Here is a 19,530-nt window from a genome sequence, read left to right as displayed (position 1 = left end):
CAAGAAAAAAACAAATTATGTCCACAGCTAATATTACGATAAGGGCTATATACTATTAAAAATATTCATATATAAATAAAAATATGAAAAATATTCCAAATCAGTATCATTGTTTAATATTTTTATAAATCTTAATATTTCGAAAGTAAATCTATAAATTAATTTCAAAATATGAACTAAAATTAACTAACTTGATATATATGCTAACTATCTTAAAACATAACACTAAAATTTATTTAAAAAATTCATAAAGTATGTCAAAACATAAAATAGCATATACATAAAAAATAAAATATATAATTAATATTAAAATAATTAACCTAATCAAATAAGTAAAAAATCAAATTTTAGTATTTTTATATTGGTGTTGGCTACAAAATCATCTAATTTTATAATAGATTATAAAAGGTTCTTAAAAACATTGGTCAATTTTAGTTTCTTTCTTACCGGGCCAATTCAGTTTTGGCTTATAATAAGCTTACAAAGTTCTATTAAAAATAAAATGTGGTAAGAATAATCCACAATTAATACACATATTGTTGATTAAACAGTTTGTTTATATGCTTTTGAATTGCCTTTTATCAATTAAATAAATTAACATAGTTATTTACTCATCAACAATTAGATTTTAATAAATTTTGAGACAATTGTTTTTAAAAAGTCATAATCCAAATATTCATTTAACTAACCAAACATGTTTTTATGAAACATACCTAATTTTTTTTATTATCTAAAATATTTTTTTTTAAATTAGGTCACTAATAATAATAAATCGAAGTACATGGTAACCCTTTTCCGAGAAAAGTAACTTCTCAATCGGAGAAAACATTTTGTGAACCGCTAAAACATCATAATCCCACCACTAATTTTTTATTGTAACTATATCAAGTAGGAGATATATTTAATTTTTTAGATTTTTATTTTTTATTTTAATAAATAAAATATTGCTTAATATTAGCATAAATTTATATATATATATTTATATATATATATATATATATTCTCATTTTCTTATATCTAACAAACAGATAGTTACTATTATTTAAATTTCATCAAAATATTTATTATGATTTAGACCTAAATATACATATAAAACTATTAGATATGCATTTAAAAGAATTAAATAAGAGTATTTTAAATACAAATATGCATAAAATAAGTATATAATAATACATTCATTCTAAAAATTTGGTAAATACAAAAAAGTTAGATATATTGCATAAGGATTAATCTTTTATGTCATTCAAATAGAAATACATATAAAATTATAATAAAATATTTATAACAGTGTTGTATTAGTTAATAAGCATGGAACAATCTATATGACGCTTTTAATTTTTTTATTAAGAAACAATATACACATGTTTATAAATACATTTATACATTTACGTATACAAACAAACTGATATCTAAATATTAGTTATTTAAATGGTAAAATTGTATAAAAACTTAACTATGAAAAATAATAAAGCACACTTTACATAAATTTCATAAAAAAATGTATATAAAACAATTTTCTATTCTATTATCTTAATATTATTAAAAAAATAAAACTAATTATTAATAAAGTATTCATAGTAGTGTATAGCATAGTATAATCTATGTGATATTAAAATTATGTACTTATAAGAAACTATAAATACTTTAGTAACAGTAATTTTACTTTTATAATACAAACAAATAAATAGCTAAGTTCAAAAATAACAAATTTATAAAAACAATGTAAATAGGAAATCAAATAATGTTTTAATAATATTAATAAAAATATTTTTTACGAAATTCATCTTTTTCTTAAAAAATATTGCAAAATTAAATTAAATTATTAAAGCAGACTCGCGCGTAGCGCGAGTAAAAAATCTAGTCTACATTATAATAGGGCAGTTGCATCACTCCTGATGCGACACGTCAGCGATATGTGGGTCCCACTTTTAAAAAGTGTGAAAAAAATGTCAAGTCTGTGACTCGAACCCGGGTTATTGAGATCTAAACAACAACATTTATACCACTGAGCTAAAGGATTTTTTGTACATTGATAGCTGAAACAAATATATATTTATGAAGGTCGGAAACATTTGCTTCTTCGGTTTTCTCTGTGGGACCCACACTTATTTATTTTATCTAATGATTTAATAAATACTTTATAACTCACGTTTTGAAATAAGATTCGTTAAAAAAAGCCCAATAAACCTCTTTGGTCTGTAAGCGTTCTCTCCAATGGAAGTTTAGGGCTTTCAATTTTTAATCATCGGTTCATGACTCATCTAAGAAACACAGATTGCCTCTTTGAGTTTCACGAATAAGTTTTTCTTCTTTTGTCTATACATCTCCCCATCTTTAATAAATTCATCATCGGTTCTTTTATTTTGCCTGATAAATCATGATTGTGTGGTTTTAATTTTCTTTGGTCATCTTTGGCTTGCACCTTTGATCTAACCAAGAAGAAGAAGAACACATTTGTCATTCAGGATGCCATCGAGGACTCAGTTGAGTCACACGGGAGACATACTATCTGTTGCTTGATTGTTCAAGAAGAGTTTATGTGCTGTGAAATATATTTGTTTCTTTTCATCAGTTGCTTTGTTTAATCTTTTTACCTGCAAATAATGATGGTTTTGACAGTTCATTCACGGTAGCCAAGAAGTAAAAGAAGAAGAAGCCAGTGAGTGCTTGACATTTTATGTCTTCCTAAATTTTTTTTGCCATTCATTAAACTTGGATTTTGAAGATTATGTGCCTCACATTCTTTTTATTTTGATGGTTGTTAGGTTGAATGAAGATCATTGAATAAAGAAAATGTCGATGCTCCTGAAGATTTGGAGGGTAATTTATATTTCTTTCTCTGATAATTCTATCGACATAAATTTGAACCTTACAGAGGGTATATTGCAGAGCATCCTAATGATGAGGATGAGGTGGAGGGAATTGATCTGCACCAGCAACGTTACCCGTGGGAGGGAAGTGACATGGATTACTTATACGACGAGGTAATCATATCATTAGATGGTTTGCGGTCCATATTTGAGAGCTGTCGATTGTAAGTGTCTATCGTTTTGAAGTTGTGCGACACTAAGATGTAAAGAATTACTAATCTCGATTACCTTACTAGCAGAGTTCTTTTGCACAGCTATTGTCAATGGAATTAACACTGGAAATTGATGGTGCTATATTTCATGTTCCAAATGCTAACGCAAGCTCCAATGTTGATTCTCAGCTTTAACATGCCAAAATCACAATGCAGTGGGTGTTGTAAGGTAATTCAGTAGGCACAAATGTCCAGTTGAAAAAAATTTTAAACTGTATTTATGCATCAAATTTATCATCCGTAACATAATAATATGATTTTTCTGTGCTAGGAACCGTTTGTAAATAAATGTCTTGGATGTATATGACTGCTTAGTTTGTTGCTTTTGACAGTGAAATCACTAAGCTTGCAATGTGTCAGGACAGCAAAAGCATCTTAGCTGATGGTTAGCTTTACAATTTCGTTGGTTTCTTTTTCCTATTATGTTGGATGGATTATTTTAGCTAACAAATATCGCAACAGAGCGCTGGCAATAACTCTAATAGATTTATATATACATTTAGAATTGGAAATTTGGTGAGAACAAGAACAAGTACTTCTGTCACGCTATTGGACAGTTATATGTCATTTCAAGAGAATTGATTTCTTATATTTTCCATAATCAGTAAGATTTTAACTGTTTTGTCTACTTTGCATTCATACCTCATTCTCCATCTAACTTCTCGGTGCTACTATATAATGATCAAGTCATTTTCTGCACAAATAGGCAAGTGGGGATGTTACGTTGAGTGCTTGGTTTATTGGGCTTGGCTATACAAAGTCTGTTGTGACTCTAAAACTTTTACCTCATTTAACATTGATTCTGGTTCTTGAGATAATTGCAGATTGTGAATGAAAGGCACAAGCAGGGAACATATGTGTAGCTGCGTTCGACTCGACATGTAGCGGTATCTGCAGATCCGATGATCCCATTGTGGAGGTTAATATTCAATATGTTGACCTGGAAATCATTATTTGGAAGCTACATTTCGAGGCATTTCCTCAACATATAAATAGACCATAGACAGAGTTTGATATTTATAATACTCAGTGATCATAGAGTCTGCAGAAAACAGTTTTTTTGCATATTCTATATGGAACCAAGAGATATGTCCTTTGTTTGATGATTGTATTATGATAGCTACTAACATAGGAGATGACTAGAGAAAGAGAAATGAGTATGAAACTCTTATATGAGTAACTTTTGTAAACACATTTGGGTTTATTAACAGTTGTGACAAGCAATTATGTTTATAGTAAAGGAAACCCGCCGCAGCGTCAATAACAAATGCGCCTGTTTTTTTGTTGTTTGGGATTGAAATAGCTTATGGGTTTTCTAAATCAATATAATTGATTTGACTAAAGCTATCTTGGATGACAAAAAGAAGGATTGCAAGTTTAATAACTTCTACTTTACACTTTAATTTCAACTAAATTATAATCAGTTTTTTATCCATATCATCTTAGTTATAATCGTAAGGATTTATTAGAATAAATAAACAGTTTCAACAATATTTAATATGTGATTTAATAAACAAAAGAACATGTAGGATTTTTAGGATTTAAAGAGATTGGAGACAATAGTTAATGAATATGAAAAGAATACGAAGCAGATGATGAAAAATGATTTGAGCAAATTAGTGGCAACACAGAGTTAACCAAGATAAAAATATCAATCAATAAAGAATGAAAGAAAAATGAGTAGGGTTAAGTTATTACACAAGCCAAAACTAAGACAAATCAAACGACAGAACATGAAAACAAATGTAAACAAGACAAGAAGAGATGGTGAAGATAAAATGCATTGAAAAACTGAATGCTAGATTAGTAAGCAATAGACAAAAATAGATTAAAATGCAAAAACTCTGCGTCTTGGCGCGGATAACGATCCCTAGTCTATATTATAATGAGCCAGTTTTTGCTCACTTCTAAAGAGTCCTGCATCTTTGTGGGCTCTACTTTTATTTTTTATTTTAAACAAAATTATTATACATTTAAATGCATCGTATCTCATGTATTCTCATCGTTACTACATGTCATCGGTTTCAAATTTTTTTCCCTAATGGGCTTGAAACTATTTGCTCCCGAAGCAAAGAGTTTCCTGTTAACGGGCCTGCAAAAAAAGAAAACAATAATAATAATATAATATATAGATTTTGTGAGATATAATTGAAACGAGAGGTACTTTGGCTTCCAGAGCTCCCTTTGTAGCTAATAGCTCTTGAGATCTTCGATTTCACTTTGCTCTTTTTTTTTAGGTTCAAACTTCTTTTGTTGCCTTCTTTTTCCCGGATCTGCTTCCATTGATTGAATAATCCTAATTGCAGAAAACTCTACCCAGAAGCCGATCGAATTGTTGCACGAAATCGTCACAGGAGGAGGAGGTGATGATGAGAATCTCTTGATCTACTGTAAACCTGTTCGTCTCTACAACATTCTTCGCATTCGCTCTCTATTCAACGTAAATCAATTGCGTCTCTCTCTCTCTCTGAATCATTCTTTTAGCCCAGCTGATACTGCTTGTCTCTCACTCATGGTCTTTGTTTTTTTCATGCATGCCGCCATCGTTTCTTCCTAGATGCTTGAGCAAAGGGCAAAAGAAAGTATGATTCTTCTTTTTATCCTTTTCTCGGGTCTAATTATGAAAACTCATGAATGGTTTCTTCTCTGTTGTGTGTGTTTTTTGGTTTAAGTCCGGATCTGCTGGGATTGTAGTTTTTAATTATAAGGATTGTAATAACACGTTGCAGAAAACTGAAGCTGTGTTTTATTATTTTCTCTTCTTCCGGCAATTTTGTTTCTAATATTTTTGTGGATTTAGGTGAAGTGGTGACGGATGGTGAGAAGTCGAAGTCGGGGAAGAAGGGAGCTAAGGCTCCATGTGCGAAGCCACTTTCTCAGTATTCTCAGGTGGGTCAAGTTTCATCAGTGATTGTTTTTTTTATTGGTTTGATCTAATAGTCTGCGAATTGCGCCTTTAGGGTTTAGCAGTGTGCAGTTCGTGTAACATTTTTAGTAAAGGTTTGGTCTTTCAGTTCATGAGGAACGAGTTTAGTTGTCTGCATGTCCGGTTCTTTTATATATTTTTTTCCGACATAACTCATAAGTATGTTGTTATGTATGTGTCTTTGTGACTTTCTTTGGTCTGCAAGTTACGCATTGAGGGTTTAGCAGTGTGCAGCTCGTGTAATTTTTTTTTTTGTTGAAGGTTTGGTCTTGCAGTTCATGTCCAACGAGTTTAGTTGGCCTCATGTTTGGTTCTTTTATATTTTTCTGACAGACCACACGAAGTGATCTAATGAACAATATTTGGGTCTGTTGCAGGCATACTTTGATGCGCCCGGGGTTTAGTAAATTTAAGCTTTTTATATTGGCCAATTTGTAACCAACCACTGTTATTGTTTTCCATATTCATATTCATGAATGGAGTTTTAGTGAAGGTGATTTCCTTGAAATAAGCAAGCAGATGATGCTTAATCACCAAAAGCTTACACAACCGAGGATTACCTCAAAGATCACTGAAGAGCAGCTCAAAGCTTCGTCTCCTGGTAAAAGCCAAACAGAGGATCAAATTCAGACTCAAGAACCTGCTGTACAAAGCCAGCCTGAAGGTTAGCATGTCATCAGAAGTCTCTCATATGTTCTTCTAACTACTTAAAACCATTCTTCAAAACTGCTGATGACCACGTTTTGTTGTAGTTAGTTACATCGAGAGAGACCATGGCTGCATCTCCTCCAACGCAAGATTAAAAGGCACCCAAAAATTTGACTCGTCATGTTAAAAGCATAAAAGCCTCTCTGTCTATTGGGAGGCTTTCGGAGGCACATTTTTCATTTGACAAAGGAGACAACGCAATTAGCTCTCAGGACGTTGTCAGGAAGCATTATATATTGTGCTGTTCTTATGAATTGAAAATATGAGAGTGTGCGACACATGTGTATTTATGTGCTATTTGTTTCTTACTTAATGATTATAAATAGGGTTTGTTAGTTAAATATCATCCTACTCTTAAATGATCAACACATCATTTTATGAGTCAAAGATATTTAAGAGGGAAAATTTATTGTATAACTAAAATCTTAATATTACTAATCTGCTCTGTGTTTCAAACCCAGTACGGCCAGGGGCGATCCTGAATTACAAGAGACCCTAAACAAAAAATAATGGAGCCCATATCTTATTATATAAAGTTATATAATACAAACAAAAGGAATGATAAACAGAAAAAAAAAATTAAGTTAGGGTAGAAATAGGAAGGAAAAATAAATAAAAGTTTATATATAACTAAATTTATCTATGTCAAATACAATTCTAATGACAAAAATGAAATTTTATTATTAAGTTTTTTTTTCTGTTTTCAAGTATATAATTTTTTTTTTTAACATTTGGGGCCTTAAAAAAATGGGGGCCCTAGGCCCAGGTTTCATCCTGCTGTGTTCAAGGACGTCCCTGAGTACGGCCGAACAGAATTTTGAATATAGATTGTGTCTTAGCAAGACCTTCAATTATAAATAATCGGGTCTTAATCTTACAAAAATGTTTTATGATATTTTCATGTTCAGTGTTCTCTGGTCTTTAGTTTCTTCTATACGCCCATGATGTTTCTTCTATACGTCTACGATGATATATCTTCGTTTTTCATTAGAATTTTTAAATAATATATTTTGTCAAAAAAAAGTTGGATTTAAAAAAACTACGGGAGTTATGAGTTTATGATCAAGACAGATACATGAGAATCATTTTTAGTGGTCAATATACATTTCAATTATATATATGTTGGTTTAGTCGTTATAAATAGAAATTGTGACCGACCATCATTTCAAATTGTCCCTCATCAATTTGTACGTATAAAATAGAGTAAAAGCATTCGAACGAAAGACCTTGGAATACGGTAGGTGCAATACGGCCGAGATGAATATAAGAAAGAAGAGCATAAATAATGTATTGCGTGTTATTTTTGTTTGATGACTTTATGTCAGTTAATAAAAACGATGAGATAAAAACATTGAACATCAAAATAGGAAAAAATGATGAATCATGCTCGAGCCCTATGTCTATTTTACAATTGTACCAATCAGGCGTTGTAAATCAAAGATTAGACAAATTCCAATCTAAACATCCATTATATGCTTAAAGTTAATTTTGCAAGAAAAAACAGTTTTTATCGGTACAAAGTGGACTATCAATTATACCTTACAAATTCACAACTGATTATAAGAACAAGTAAAGATAAACCCGAACTTAGTATATTACTCCAACAGATAATACAACACAGTTACATCAGGAAAATTCAGAAATCGCTTCCAAGCTATACAAAGGAAACAATATCATCATCAATTGTTGACTTACATTTTGTTATGAATTGGGCTTACATGTCCAGCGTCGATACGAGCCATATAGTTTCATTTTTCTATAAAAAACTTCATTATATTTTTGGCCCGTTAAGGCACAACAACCGCTTACACCAATTTTTACACAAGTTATAGCCAATTACAAAATATAAAAAAATAACACAGATATCTACAAATTTAGGAGAATGAACAGAAAATAAATACAACATCAAATAAATCCATGTAAACTATTCTGCCTATACAACACCAACCACAAAAAAGTAGCACAATTCATCACCGTACCTCAACCCTATTATAATACAAATCTCGAGAATCAATGACAACAGTGAAACACAAACTTCGCAAAAAAAAAGAACAAAACTGGGGGTGAACCTTTAAATTCACCCCACTCTTTATGACCAATTAAAGTGACACATAGATTATTAATTAATAAACATTAAATTAAATAAAAAATAGCTACAAAAAATACAAACGCTAATTTTAACGACGCTAACGCTTCCAGCGAAACCCTAAACCCTAAATTTTAAATTCTAAACCATATACCCTAAATTCTAAACCCAAATTCAAACCCTTAAACCCAAATCCTAAACCCTAAACCCTAATCCTAGACCCTAAACCTAAATTATATACCTTAAACCCAAAGAATAGACTATAAACCTAAATCATATACCCTAAACCCAAGTCTTAAACCCTAAACCCAAACAGTAAACCTTAACCCAAACCCTTTAGAATCTAAGTTTAGGGTTTTGGGTTTACCGTTTGGGTTTTAAGTCTAGGATTTGGGTTTAGGGTATAGGTTTTGGGTTTAAAATTTACGGTTTGGGTTTAGGATTTTCCGTTTGGACTTATGGTTAAGGTTTTGGGTTTAGGGTATATAATTTGGGTTTAAGATTTACGGTTTGGGTTTAGGGTCTACAACTTGAGTTTAGGGTATAGAGTTTAGGTTATAGTCTAGTTTTTGGGTTTATGGTATATAATTTGGATTTAGGGTGTAAGATTAGGGTTTGGAGTATAGGGTTTGGGTTTAGGGATTTGGGTTTAGAATTTAGGGTATAGGGTTTAGAATTTAAGATTTAGGATTTAAGGTTTAGCTGGAAGCGTTAACGTCGTTAAAATTAGCGTTTTAATTTTTTGTAGATATTTTTTATTTAATTTAATATTTTTTAATTAATAATCTATGTGTCATTTTGACTGTGAGTGAATTTAAAGGTTTAAACCACCTAAGTTCTGTCTAAAAAACAAAAGTCAAAGTCAACCCGTAAAAAAAAAAAAAACTCCCCCAATAAGTTTCCCATAACTTGTTTGCTGGGAAACTCCAGATAAACATTGTCTTCGTCTTCGTTCTTTTCTTCCATGGCTGTTACTTCGTTTCTTGACAACCTTTTCAGAAGAAGAAAGAAGAAGTATAGAGACTCCATTAGCCGTAAGTCTTCAGTTTCTTCTCAATTTATCTTCCTCACATCTGACTCAAAAACGCCATAGATACTTATTCTTACTTTGTCTATGCTAAATTCTGCAGTTTTCGAATACGAATTTGAGACCATCAGAGCTGCAACTAATGAGTTCTCGGACCTTATTGGTCGTGGCCGTTGTGGCTCTCTTTACAAGGTAGTGTCCTTAATCTCTTATAGATTATATAATAATCAAAAACATGTTTAATTGTAAGAAAAATGTGTTTAATTTTTAAAAATATCAGGGTAATCTTCAAAGCGGACAAGAAATAGCAGTCAAGATACTTTGCAATAGATACTACAGAGAGTTTCTTAATGAAGTTAATCTTTTGCCAAAGCTTAGGCACAAGAATCTGATCCATCTTCTTGGTTTCTGCTCTGAACAAGGCCAAGATTTTCTTGTTTATGAATTCATGCCTAACTCAAGCCTCGATCAGTTTATATTCGGTTAGTCAGAACTGAAATATCTTTTTCCATCTTGGCTAGTTTCAAGCACCAGCGAATCATTACTCTTTTGTTTTTTCAGATCCATGTAGAGCTTCTCAGCTAAGTTGGGAGACCTGTCGAAACATTTTTGTAGGGATAGCTCAAGGGTTACAGTACCTTCATGAAGAATCTGGCTTGCAGGTTGTTCACCTCGACATTAAACCTAGTAACATTCTTTTGGACGAAGATTTTAACCCGAAAATCACGGGTTTTGAAGTGGTGAGGCAGATTCAAGATGGCCAAAACAAAGCAGAATCCACTAGACTTTTCGGTACTGCGTAAGTGATGTTTGTTGTTTAACATATCAAAAGGAAAAATGTTTTGAAGATATTTGAGAGACTGATATACAAATTCCCTTTTACAGTGGGTATATAGATCTACATTTCCACCAAACTTTGCGTTTTTCTGCCAAAAATGATGTTTATACCTTTGGAGTTACCATCTTGACGATCATAACCAGAAGAAGAATTCATAGTTCGAATGAAGAAACTCTAATCCAATATGTGAGTTTATATCAAAGCAAGCATGGTTTTGTCATATAGGCTCTGAGATGCTGGACCAGAGGTGAGCCCATCAATGTGATCCATGAAGTCATGAGAAAAGAAGACAGACAAGGCTCGATAAGCGAAATCTTGAGATTCATTCACATTGCTCTGCTCTGTGTCGATGTCAATCCAGATACAAGGCCCAGTTTAGATGAAGTTCTTCTTTGGTTTAGTTGTTTCTCTACTCCTTTACCTGAACCAAGAATTGGTAATCAGTCTCTTGTAGAGGGAGAAACAATTGATTATATGTCTCTTGAAGAGAAAGAGTTATTGTCGCCATCTCCTGGATATGGCTCTCCTATGTCACCCGTGTCTCCACGTTAAGGAGACTTAAGTGTCATGGAGTGAATTTAGTCTCTACTTGAATGCTCTTTTTATTTCTTTGTTGAGAGTTAATAATGAAGATGGTCTGTGGGTTACTCTTAGAAAACAAATAGAATCCAGATCTATATATTTGATTCGATATCTACATTCTATATGTTTACAAAAACAGTTCTTGCATTGCATGGCTACTACATTTGGATACTAATTTATCGGTTTATTCATTTGTAAAACATCTGAATGCAGCATAATACCAGTTGACTAAATTTAATATATTTTAAGTTTATTACACATCCAAATTTTAAAGACAGAATTACACTCGCAAACACTTTCAAACATTGTAGTTACACTTGCAGACACTTACCTTATGTGACATACTTTTTTCAAGTGAAAATCTTATATTATTCTTAAGTTTTGTTAACTAGGGGTCTGATTGGTAATGGATGTAGCTTTAAAATTTTTGCTGTAGAAAAAAATCTGTAAACTTTTTGCTCTGGTTTTAGATTTTATTGCTGTAGAATTTTATGAAAAGCACTAAAAAATTGCTTTGGATATTTGGCTCTGCAGAGCACTTGTACCGCTGTTAATTATTTCAAGAGCTGTGGTTTCAAAAAAAAAATTTAAAGCTTGATTGCTCTAAATTTGGTGCTTTAAAAATAAATAGGGTTGTGGCCAGCACCTACAGCAACTACCAATCAGCCCCTAGAACTTGCTCATTTATCTAACCAAAAACAACATTCTCATAATGGTGGAGAGTTAAAGACCCCACGATCATTAAACTCCAGTGAACATTAGCTTCCTTTTTTCATCTGAAGAATATATATTAACATGGACATCCACAAGGGTTCAAAGATACAAAACGATACAAGGATCAAAAGAAATCATACATGAAACCACTCCAAAAAAATACAAGTGGTTTAGCCACCTTCACGGACAAAGAGATCTTAAGCCAAGATGGGAAGCTTGAAGCGGTAGATGATCGCCATCGATTCTCTCTAGTCACACTTTTAGCAGTGAGATGAAATCCTAAGTCAGAGGATATGTCAAGAAACCTAGTATCGTATAAAGGATTTCTTGTATTGACGAAGGTCAATCGACCAAAGTATATATACATACGATGTTTCCTAATAACAGAAGATATGCACATCTAGATTACAGGAATATTAACATATTTGAATATATTCGAATACATATTAACATATTCGTATATATCCTCCGATACCCCCCCCCCCCCCCCCTCCCCTCAAGTTGGAGAGTGAAGATCAAGAACTCCCTGAAAGAATGTGAAGATAAAGAGATGTAGATGAAGAACATTGAAGAACAGAGAGAGAGAGAGAAAGTAGATATAGGAGAAACTTTATTCCCTTAAAATCCAAATTGTGGATCTAGATACAAGTCTTTTAAAGGCAAGTTGCCTCAGTACACAATACAATAAAATATTTATTGTTTAAAATATTCAACGGTCTCCTTCTCTCTTCTTCTTCTTCTTTGCTTCTCAAGTCTGGTCTTCTGCTTCTAAACTCAAGTCTGGTGATTCTTATAAAGCCTTATAAAGCCTTATAAAACTTTTATAAAACCTTATAAGACCTTTATAAGACCTTATAAAACCTTATAAGTATTTTCAAGTCTGACAGCTTAATTCTCAAGTCTAGCTGCTTAATTCTGCTTCATGTCAAGACTCCCCCTCAAGCTTGACCATGTGAAACAAGTCAAGCTTGGAAGCCATGAAGTATTCCCTCATTAAAACCTCAACTAGGTAAAACCCTTTGGGAGAAAACCCAAGTCAAGGAAAAAGAGTAGAACACTTCATGAAGGAGAGATCATTGACATGATAGGTCTATGAGTCCCAATTTTGGATGAATGAACTCACATACCTTAGTGCTTGCTGCCTTGGTGAAGATATCAGCTAGCTGATCTTCACTCCTTGTGTAGCATGGCAATATGATCTTCTGCTCCACGGCTTGTCTCACTTTGTGGCAATCTACCTCTATATGTTTGGTCCTTTCATGGAAGACTGAGTTGCTAGCAATGTGTATAGCAGCCTGGTTATCACAATGCATCGTGATTGGCGTTGTAACTTCAATTCCCAAGTCCTTAAGAAGTCCCTTGATCCAAATCAACTCGCTTGTGAGCTTCCTCATAGCTCTATATTCTGCATCAGCACTTGAACAAGACACCACCTTCTGCTTCTTGTTCTTCCATGTTACCAAATTGCCTCCAATGAATGTACAATATCCAGTAGTTGATCTCCTATCAACTCGATCTCCTGCCCAATCCGCATCACATTACCCAACAATCTCAGTGCTTCTATTGCATCCCATCCATACTCCTTGGCCTGGTGCCTCTCTTAGGTACCTGAGAATCCTCTCAACCATGTTCCAGTGGTGTACCTTGGGATCTTGCATGTGTTGGCTTACTTGGTTTACTGCAAAGCATACATCTGGTCTGGTAATGGTAAGATAAATGAGTTTTCCCACCATTCTCCTATAGTGCTTTACATCTTCATATGACTTGTCTTCAATCTCCCCCTCACGCATCACTTTGTATCCTTCCTCTAGAGATGTTTTGGCAGCTCTTCCACCAAGATCTTTAGCCTCATTTAGTAAGTCAAGGGTGTATTTCCTTTGAGATAGAAACAACCCTTCCTTAGACCTACACATCTCGATCCCTAGGAAGTATTTGAGCTCTCCCAAATCCTTGATATCAAATGAAGCCTTAAGGAACGATTTGGTCGAGATGATCCCTTCTTTGTCACTGCCTGTGATGATAATGTCATCAACATAGATGAGAATGACAATGATTCCTTGCTGGCTAGTGAGGGTGAATAGGGTATGATCAGCTTCAGACTTGACAAAACCTCTTCCATTGAGTGTGGTGCTTAGTTTGTGGTACCACGCTCTTGGTGATTGTTTCAAACCATCGATGGCTTTCTTCAGCCTCAATACATTTCCTGGTTTGGTAAGGTGTTCCATACCAGGTGGTGGTCTCATGTAGACCTCATCTTCTAACTCTCCTTGTAGAAAAATATTCTTGACATCCATTTGCCACAGATCTCATTCTAAGTTCACAGCCAATGAGAGTACAATCCGTATCGTGTGAAGCTTAGATACTGGTGCAAAGGTGTCAAGGTAATCTTCACCATAGACTTGAGTGTAGCCTCTTGCAACAAGTCTGGTTTTTTTTCTTTCTGGTTGCCCATTAGCCAAGTACTTGATAGTGAATAGTAACATGCTTGTGACAGCCTTCTTGCCTTTGGGGAGCTCACTCTCAAACCAATTTCCATTTCGAATCATGGCACTGACCTCATCATCTACTGAGTCTCTCCATTCCTTTATCTCCATTGCCTCCTCATAGGTCCTCGGAATATACTCTTGATCTATATTGGTGATGAAGGCTTGATGATCTCTTGGATAGTAAGCAAGGGAGCAAGTTGCTTGAGTGGGATGGGCTACTGCTTGACTGTTGAAATACTTCCAATTTGATGGACGCTTTCTCACCCTTGTGCTTCTCCTAAGCGGCTGGACCTCTCCAACAATCTTAGTTTCAACTTCATTTTGTTGATCTGATTCCTCTTGTTGTTGGCTTTCATCCTGATCATGAACCTCTTGCTCTCAGTAGTCTGCGGATCCTCTTGACCCATGTGTGGTTCCTCTTGACCAGTAGACGAATCCTCTTGATTCCCCCCTTCAGGATTAGGATGAGAAGCCTCTTCAGCCGCATCCATACCATTGGCTTGATCTAAACTATTTGCTGAACCAGTAGTTCTTTCATTTGGTGTCATGATGATACCTAGGCTCTCCATGATAATCCGTAGGTTATTTGCCCTATCTGAGGCCCCTTAAGATAGATCCTTGAGATTTTCCCAACTCTTCTCCTCATAATAGCCTCAAGATTCCACAAACTTGACCTCTCTGGATACTAAGACTCTTCTTGTCTCTGGAGAGTAGCATTTGTAACCTTTTTGAGTGGTAGAATACCCAATGAACACTGTCTTTGTGCTTCTGGCCTCAAGTTTGTTCTTATGATCACATGTTTGCAATACATAGCACAAGCACCCAAATACCCGTAAATGGTCAATAGATGGTTTTCTTTTGTTCAATACCTCATAAGGTGTGGCATCATCAAGGACTCTTGTTGGAGTTCGGTTGATGAGATAGCATGCTGTCATGACTGCATCACTCCAGAACCTCTTAGGCATGTTGGTGTAGAACATCATGGACCTGACCACTTCCATCAGATGTCGGTTTTTCCTCTCAGCTACACCATTTTGTTGTGGAGTGTAAGGGCAGCTGGTTTGATGGCTTATTCCATGCTTGGCCAAGTGGGATTTGAAAGTTGTGCTTGTATATTCCCCTCCATTATCTCACCTGAATACTTTGATCTTAACATTGAACTGATTAGTTATGTAGCTTTGGAAGTTTATAAATGCATCTAGTACTCTATCTTTAGATGGTATCATAGTCAGCCATGTATATTTAGATTTCTGGTCTATGAAGGTGACAAAATATCTATGATTTTCCCTAGAAGTGCATGGTGCAGTCCAGACATCAGAGTGTATAAGATCAAAGCATTTCTCATAGATAGTAGATGACTTGGGAAACACAGTCTTGCAATATTTGCCAGGAATACATGCTTCACATCCATCATTTTTTAAATAAACATTAGGCAATAACAGGTTCAGTGCTCTAGAATGGGGATGGCCTAACCTAGCATGCCACAATACATCATTTTCTAAGACAGGGATTGAACTAAAAGCATAAGGTAAACATGATCTAGTCGTGGTGTCTTCAAGCAGGTACAAGTCCCCTTTAGTAACACCCTTTCCGATCATCTTAAGAATATCAATATCCTGAAATACGACATCATTAGGCTGAAGGAAATGAGAAGGTGAGAAGCTTCTCACTTTCTCTCATTAAGTACATCCGGATCAAGACTGGCTGGTCTTAGCATCTCTAACTCGGCCCACAACGATCTGAACTTCCCAAAATGCTTGGAAAATTCAGTGTCCTCTTGACTGAGAGTGTTGATAGCCCTCTTGACTTCAAACACCCTAGTGATGTTAGATATATTTCCATATACCTTCTGGAGAGTATCCCACAGCTCCTTGGAAGTTTCACAGTAGGAGTAAGCTTCCAGGATAGAGGTTTCAATACTATTCTGAATGATGGAAAGGACCATGAGATCCTTCTGACTTCTCTTTCCACCTCCTTCAGCCGCAGCAACAACTTCTTTACCATCCTCTCCGAGGATGGTCTTCTTGGTGTCTTTGCCGTCAACAACATACTCCCAAAGACCTCTGCCTCCAAGAGCGGTTTTGACAAGTCTAGACCACAGTAAGTAGTTGGTTCCCTTGTGGGTAACCAGAATAGACACGGATTTAAAGACATCAGTGTATGAGTTTTCCATTTTATTTTTTTTCTGGGAATGAAGAACAACTAAAGAACAGGATGAACTTTACCAAAAATAGAAAGGGAAAATCAGAGATTTGTGGAAGTAAAGAGAATAGAGTAGAGAAGAATGAATCTGAGGAGCTTACTTGCTCTGACACCATGAAAGAATGTGAGGATAAAGAGATGTAGATGAAGAACATTGAAGAACAGAGAGAGAGAGAGAGAGAGAAAGTAGATCTGGGAGAAACTCTATTCCCTTAAAATCCAAATTGTGGATCTAGATACAACTCTTTTAAAGGAAAGTTGCCTCAGTACACAATACAATAAAATATTTATTGTTCAAAATATTCAACGGTCTCCTTCTCTCTTCTTCTTCTTCTTTGCTTCTCAAGTCTGGTATTCTGCTTCTAAACTCAAGTCTGGTGCTTCTTATAAAGCCTTATAAAACATTTATAAAACCTTATAAAACCTTATAAAACCTTTATAAGACCTTAAAAACCTTATAAGTATTTTCAAGTCTGGCAGCTTAATTCTCAAGTCTAGCTGCTTAATTCTGCTTCATGTCAACACTCCCAACTTGGGAAGAAACTCATCAAATCCTTTACGGCCAAGGGGCTTAGTGAAAATGTCCGCAAGTTGAGAATGAGTAGAAACGTGTTTGGTTGCAATAACACCTTTGACTATTTCATCCCGTATAAAATGACAATCATTCTCGACATGCTTCGTACGTTCATGAAAGACCGGGTTAGCAGCCAAGTAGATCGCAAACTTACTATCACAATGTAATGGAATCGGAGAAGTAAAGTTAATACCGAACGTGCGAAGAAGGTTATGAATCCAAAGAACCTCCTGAACGGTAGACGACATCACGCGATATTCAGCTTCACAGCTCGAGCGTGACACACAGTCTTGTTTCTGTGTTTTCCAAGAGATAGGAGAACCACCAAGAGTGATAAACCATCCAGTAAGAGATCGTTGAGAAATGCGGCAACCTGACCAATCAGAGTCACACCAAACAGAGAGCTTGAGCTTGGTATGAGCACGAAGAAGAATACCCTGGCCTGGATTGCCCTTTAAATAACGCACAACTCGTAAAGCAGCATTCTAATGAGCAAGTTTAGGCTTCTTCATGAATTGAGTGAGAAGATGAACCGAGTAAGCGAGGTCAGGACGAGTGACGGCAAGATAAATGAGATGTCCGACAAGTCGTCGATAAGCCGCAACATCAGCAAGATCAGGTCCTTTGTCGAGAGCTAAGGTCTGATTCTATTCGACCGGGAAAGCTGCTGGTTTAGCGGCCAAGAGACCAGTTTCTTCGATGATGCCAAGAGCATATTTTCTTTGACGAAGATAGATTCCAAGAGGACTGCGAGCAAGTTCCAAGCCGAGGAAGTATTTGGAGATGCCGAGATCCTTCAAATGGAAGCATCAATTCATATAATCCTTAAATGATTCCAAGAGAGAAGATTTACTCGCAGAAACAACGAGATCGTCCACATAAATAAGAACCTGAATATAGTGTCCATACCACGATCCATAATGAACAAGGAATAATCAGAGAGGGATTGTACGAAGCCGTATTTTACTAGCGAGGATGAGAGTTTCTCGAACCAGCATCTAGGGGCCTGTTTTAAGCCATAGAGTGACTTTTTCAAGAGACACACCTTGTTTTTATCAGAACCCTTGAACCCTGGAGGTGGACGCATATAAACTTCCTCCTTCAAATCACCGTGAAGAAACGCATTATGAACGTCCATTTGATGAACCTTCCAGTTACGAGAAGCTGCAATTTGTAGGAAAGTTCAAACCGTAGTCATCTTTACGACGGGCGCAAAGGTTTCTTCATAATCCTCTCCCTCAATCTGCCTGTTTCCACACACAACCAACCGTGATTTTGGTCGTTCCATAGTCCCATCTGCCCGAAATTTGTATTTAAAACCCCATTTACATGCGAGAGCATGTTTATCAGGAGGTAAATAAACGACGTCCCAAGTGCCATTATCAACGAGAGCCACATACTCATCTTGAATTGAGTTATGCCAGATCTCATCTAGTATAGCTTGGCGATAAGACGTGGGCTCTTTTAATGAGGAGATAGCGGCAAGAAAGTGTTGATGACGTTCAGAAAACTTTGAGCAATTAACGTAGAATTCAAGTGCATAAGGAGCTTCGGTGGGACATGTAACTACAGGAGAGATAGTTTGATGTTAGGAGTTTTCAAGGCTCCTAAGACAAATGTTGTAGTATAGTGAATGTCGAACCAGTTCTGAGGGATATCAAAGCACCGAGAATGCAAGTACTCACTTAATCTAAGTGCAACCAATGATTTAGATGAGTTTTAAGCTATGACTAAAACTAAAAAGCAATAACAGAATGATACTTTCTTGACTAAGGGAAAAGAGAACTCATGGGCATAGGGATTAGATCTTGGGTGATCAAGTTTCAAACTAAGGATGACAAATGATCAATCAAACTATCGACCTTAAGCCTAGACACAATTCTAAGCAAGCTCTATGTCTAGATGAATGCTCATTTGCTAACATATCTCAAACATCAAATGTCTTTGGTTGAATAATATGAAAGCAATCATTACTAACAAGTCTATTAGCTATTTTAGCACTTTTAACAACAAATGTCTTTGGCAAAGTATACTAAAAGCCTAGGAGAGTTGTCTCAGGCATTTCATCAAACAACTTTTGGGTGTGAAATGCCTATTGATCAACTTTTGAGTGGCAACTCACAAGATGCATTATGAATACTCTAATAGCAAGGAACAAGAATGATCTACACTAAAACATCCTAGAACTAACCTAATCACCCTTAATCTCCCTAACCCATGAATTCAAAAGGTGATTACTCACTAATCTCCATGATTCCTCTTAAACCCATATTGGATTTCAGATTAATCATGTAGAAAAATAGAT

The 19,530-nt window shown here is 35.1% G+C and overlaps 2 protein-coding genes across 25 annotated transcripts; both read left to right on the top strand.

Moving 5' to 3' along the window:
- The first annotated feature begins 2,897 nt into the window (after positions 1-2,897).
- LOC111213794 lies at positions 2,898-7,057 on the top strand. Of its 23 annotated transcripts, XR_007328521.1 has the most exons (7): positions 5,224-5,319; positions 5,389-5,522; positions 5,640-5,664; positions 5,883-5,971; positions 6,342-6,442; positions 6,528-6,672; positions 6,761-7,057. XR_007328521.1 is itself a non-coding variant. In XM_048768335.1 (6 exons), the coding sequence occupies exons 3-6, from the start codon at positions 5,640-5,642 to the stop codon at positions 6,841-6,843; spliced, it is 342 nt and encodes a 113-aa protein (XP_048624292.1). In that variant the 5' UTR covers positions 5,228-5,319; positions 5,389-5,522; the 3' UTR covers positions 6,844-7,057. The 23 variants fall into 23 exon arrangements, 3 of the variants coding, with proteins under 3 accessions (XP_048624292.1, XP_022571356.1, XP_048624293.1); XR_007328516.1 differs by having other exon boundaries at positions 5,226-5,319; positions 6,342-6,672; XM_048768335.1 differs by lacking the exon at positions 6,342-6,442 and having other exon boundaries at positions 5,228-5,319.
- A 2,537-nt stretch (positions 7,058-9,594) lies between these two features.
- Positions 9,595-11,366, top strand: LOC111213793 (cysteine-rich receptor-like protein kinase 45). 2 transcript variants are annotated; one of them, XM_048768334.1, is made up of 5 exons: positions 9,595-9,836; positions 9,933-10,021; positions 10,110-10,311; positions 10,391-10,628; positions 10,893-11,366. In XM_048768334.1, exons 1-5 carry the CDS (start codon positions 9,767-9,769, stop codon positions 10,897-10,899), a joined length of 606 nt encoding a protein of 201 aa, XP_048624291.1. In that variant the 5' UTR covers positions 9,595-9,766; the 3' UTR covers positions 10,900-11,366. The 2 variants fall into 2 exon arrangements, with proteins under 2 accessions (XP_048624291.1, XP_048624290.1); XM_048768333.1 differs by having other exon boundaries at positions 9,604-9,836; positions 10,715-11,366.
- Positions 11,367-19,530: the final 8,164 nt, after the last annotated feature.

This window comes from Brassica napus, chromosome C9 (assembly GCF_020379485.1).
Source record: "Brassica napus cultivar Da-Ae chromosome C9, Da-Ae, whole genome shotgun sequence".
Classification (NCBI taxonomy): Eukaryota; Viridiplantae; Streptophyta; class Magnoliopsida; order Brassicales; family Brassicaceae; genus Brassica; species Brassica napus.
Note: the sequence above shows the minus strand (reverse complement) of the source record. Positions and strands in the feature narration are given on the sequence as shown.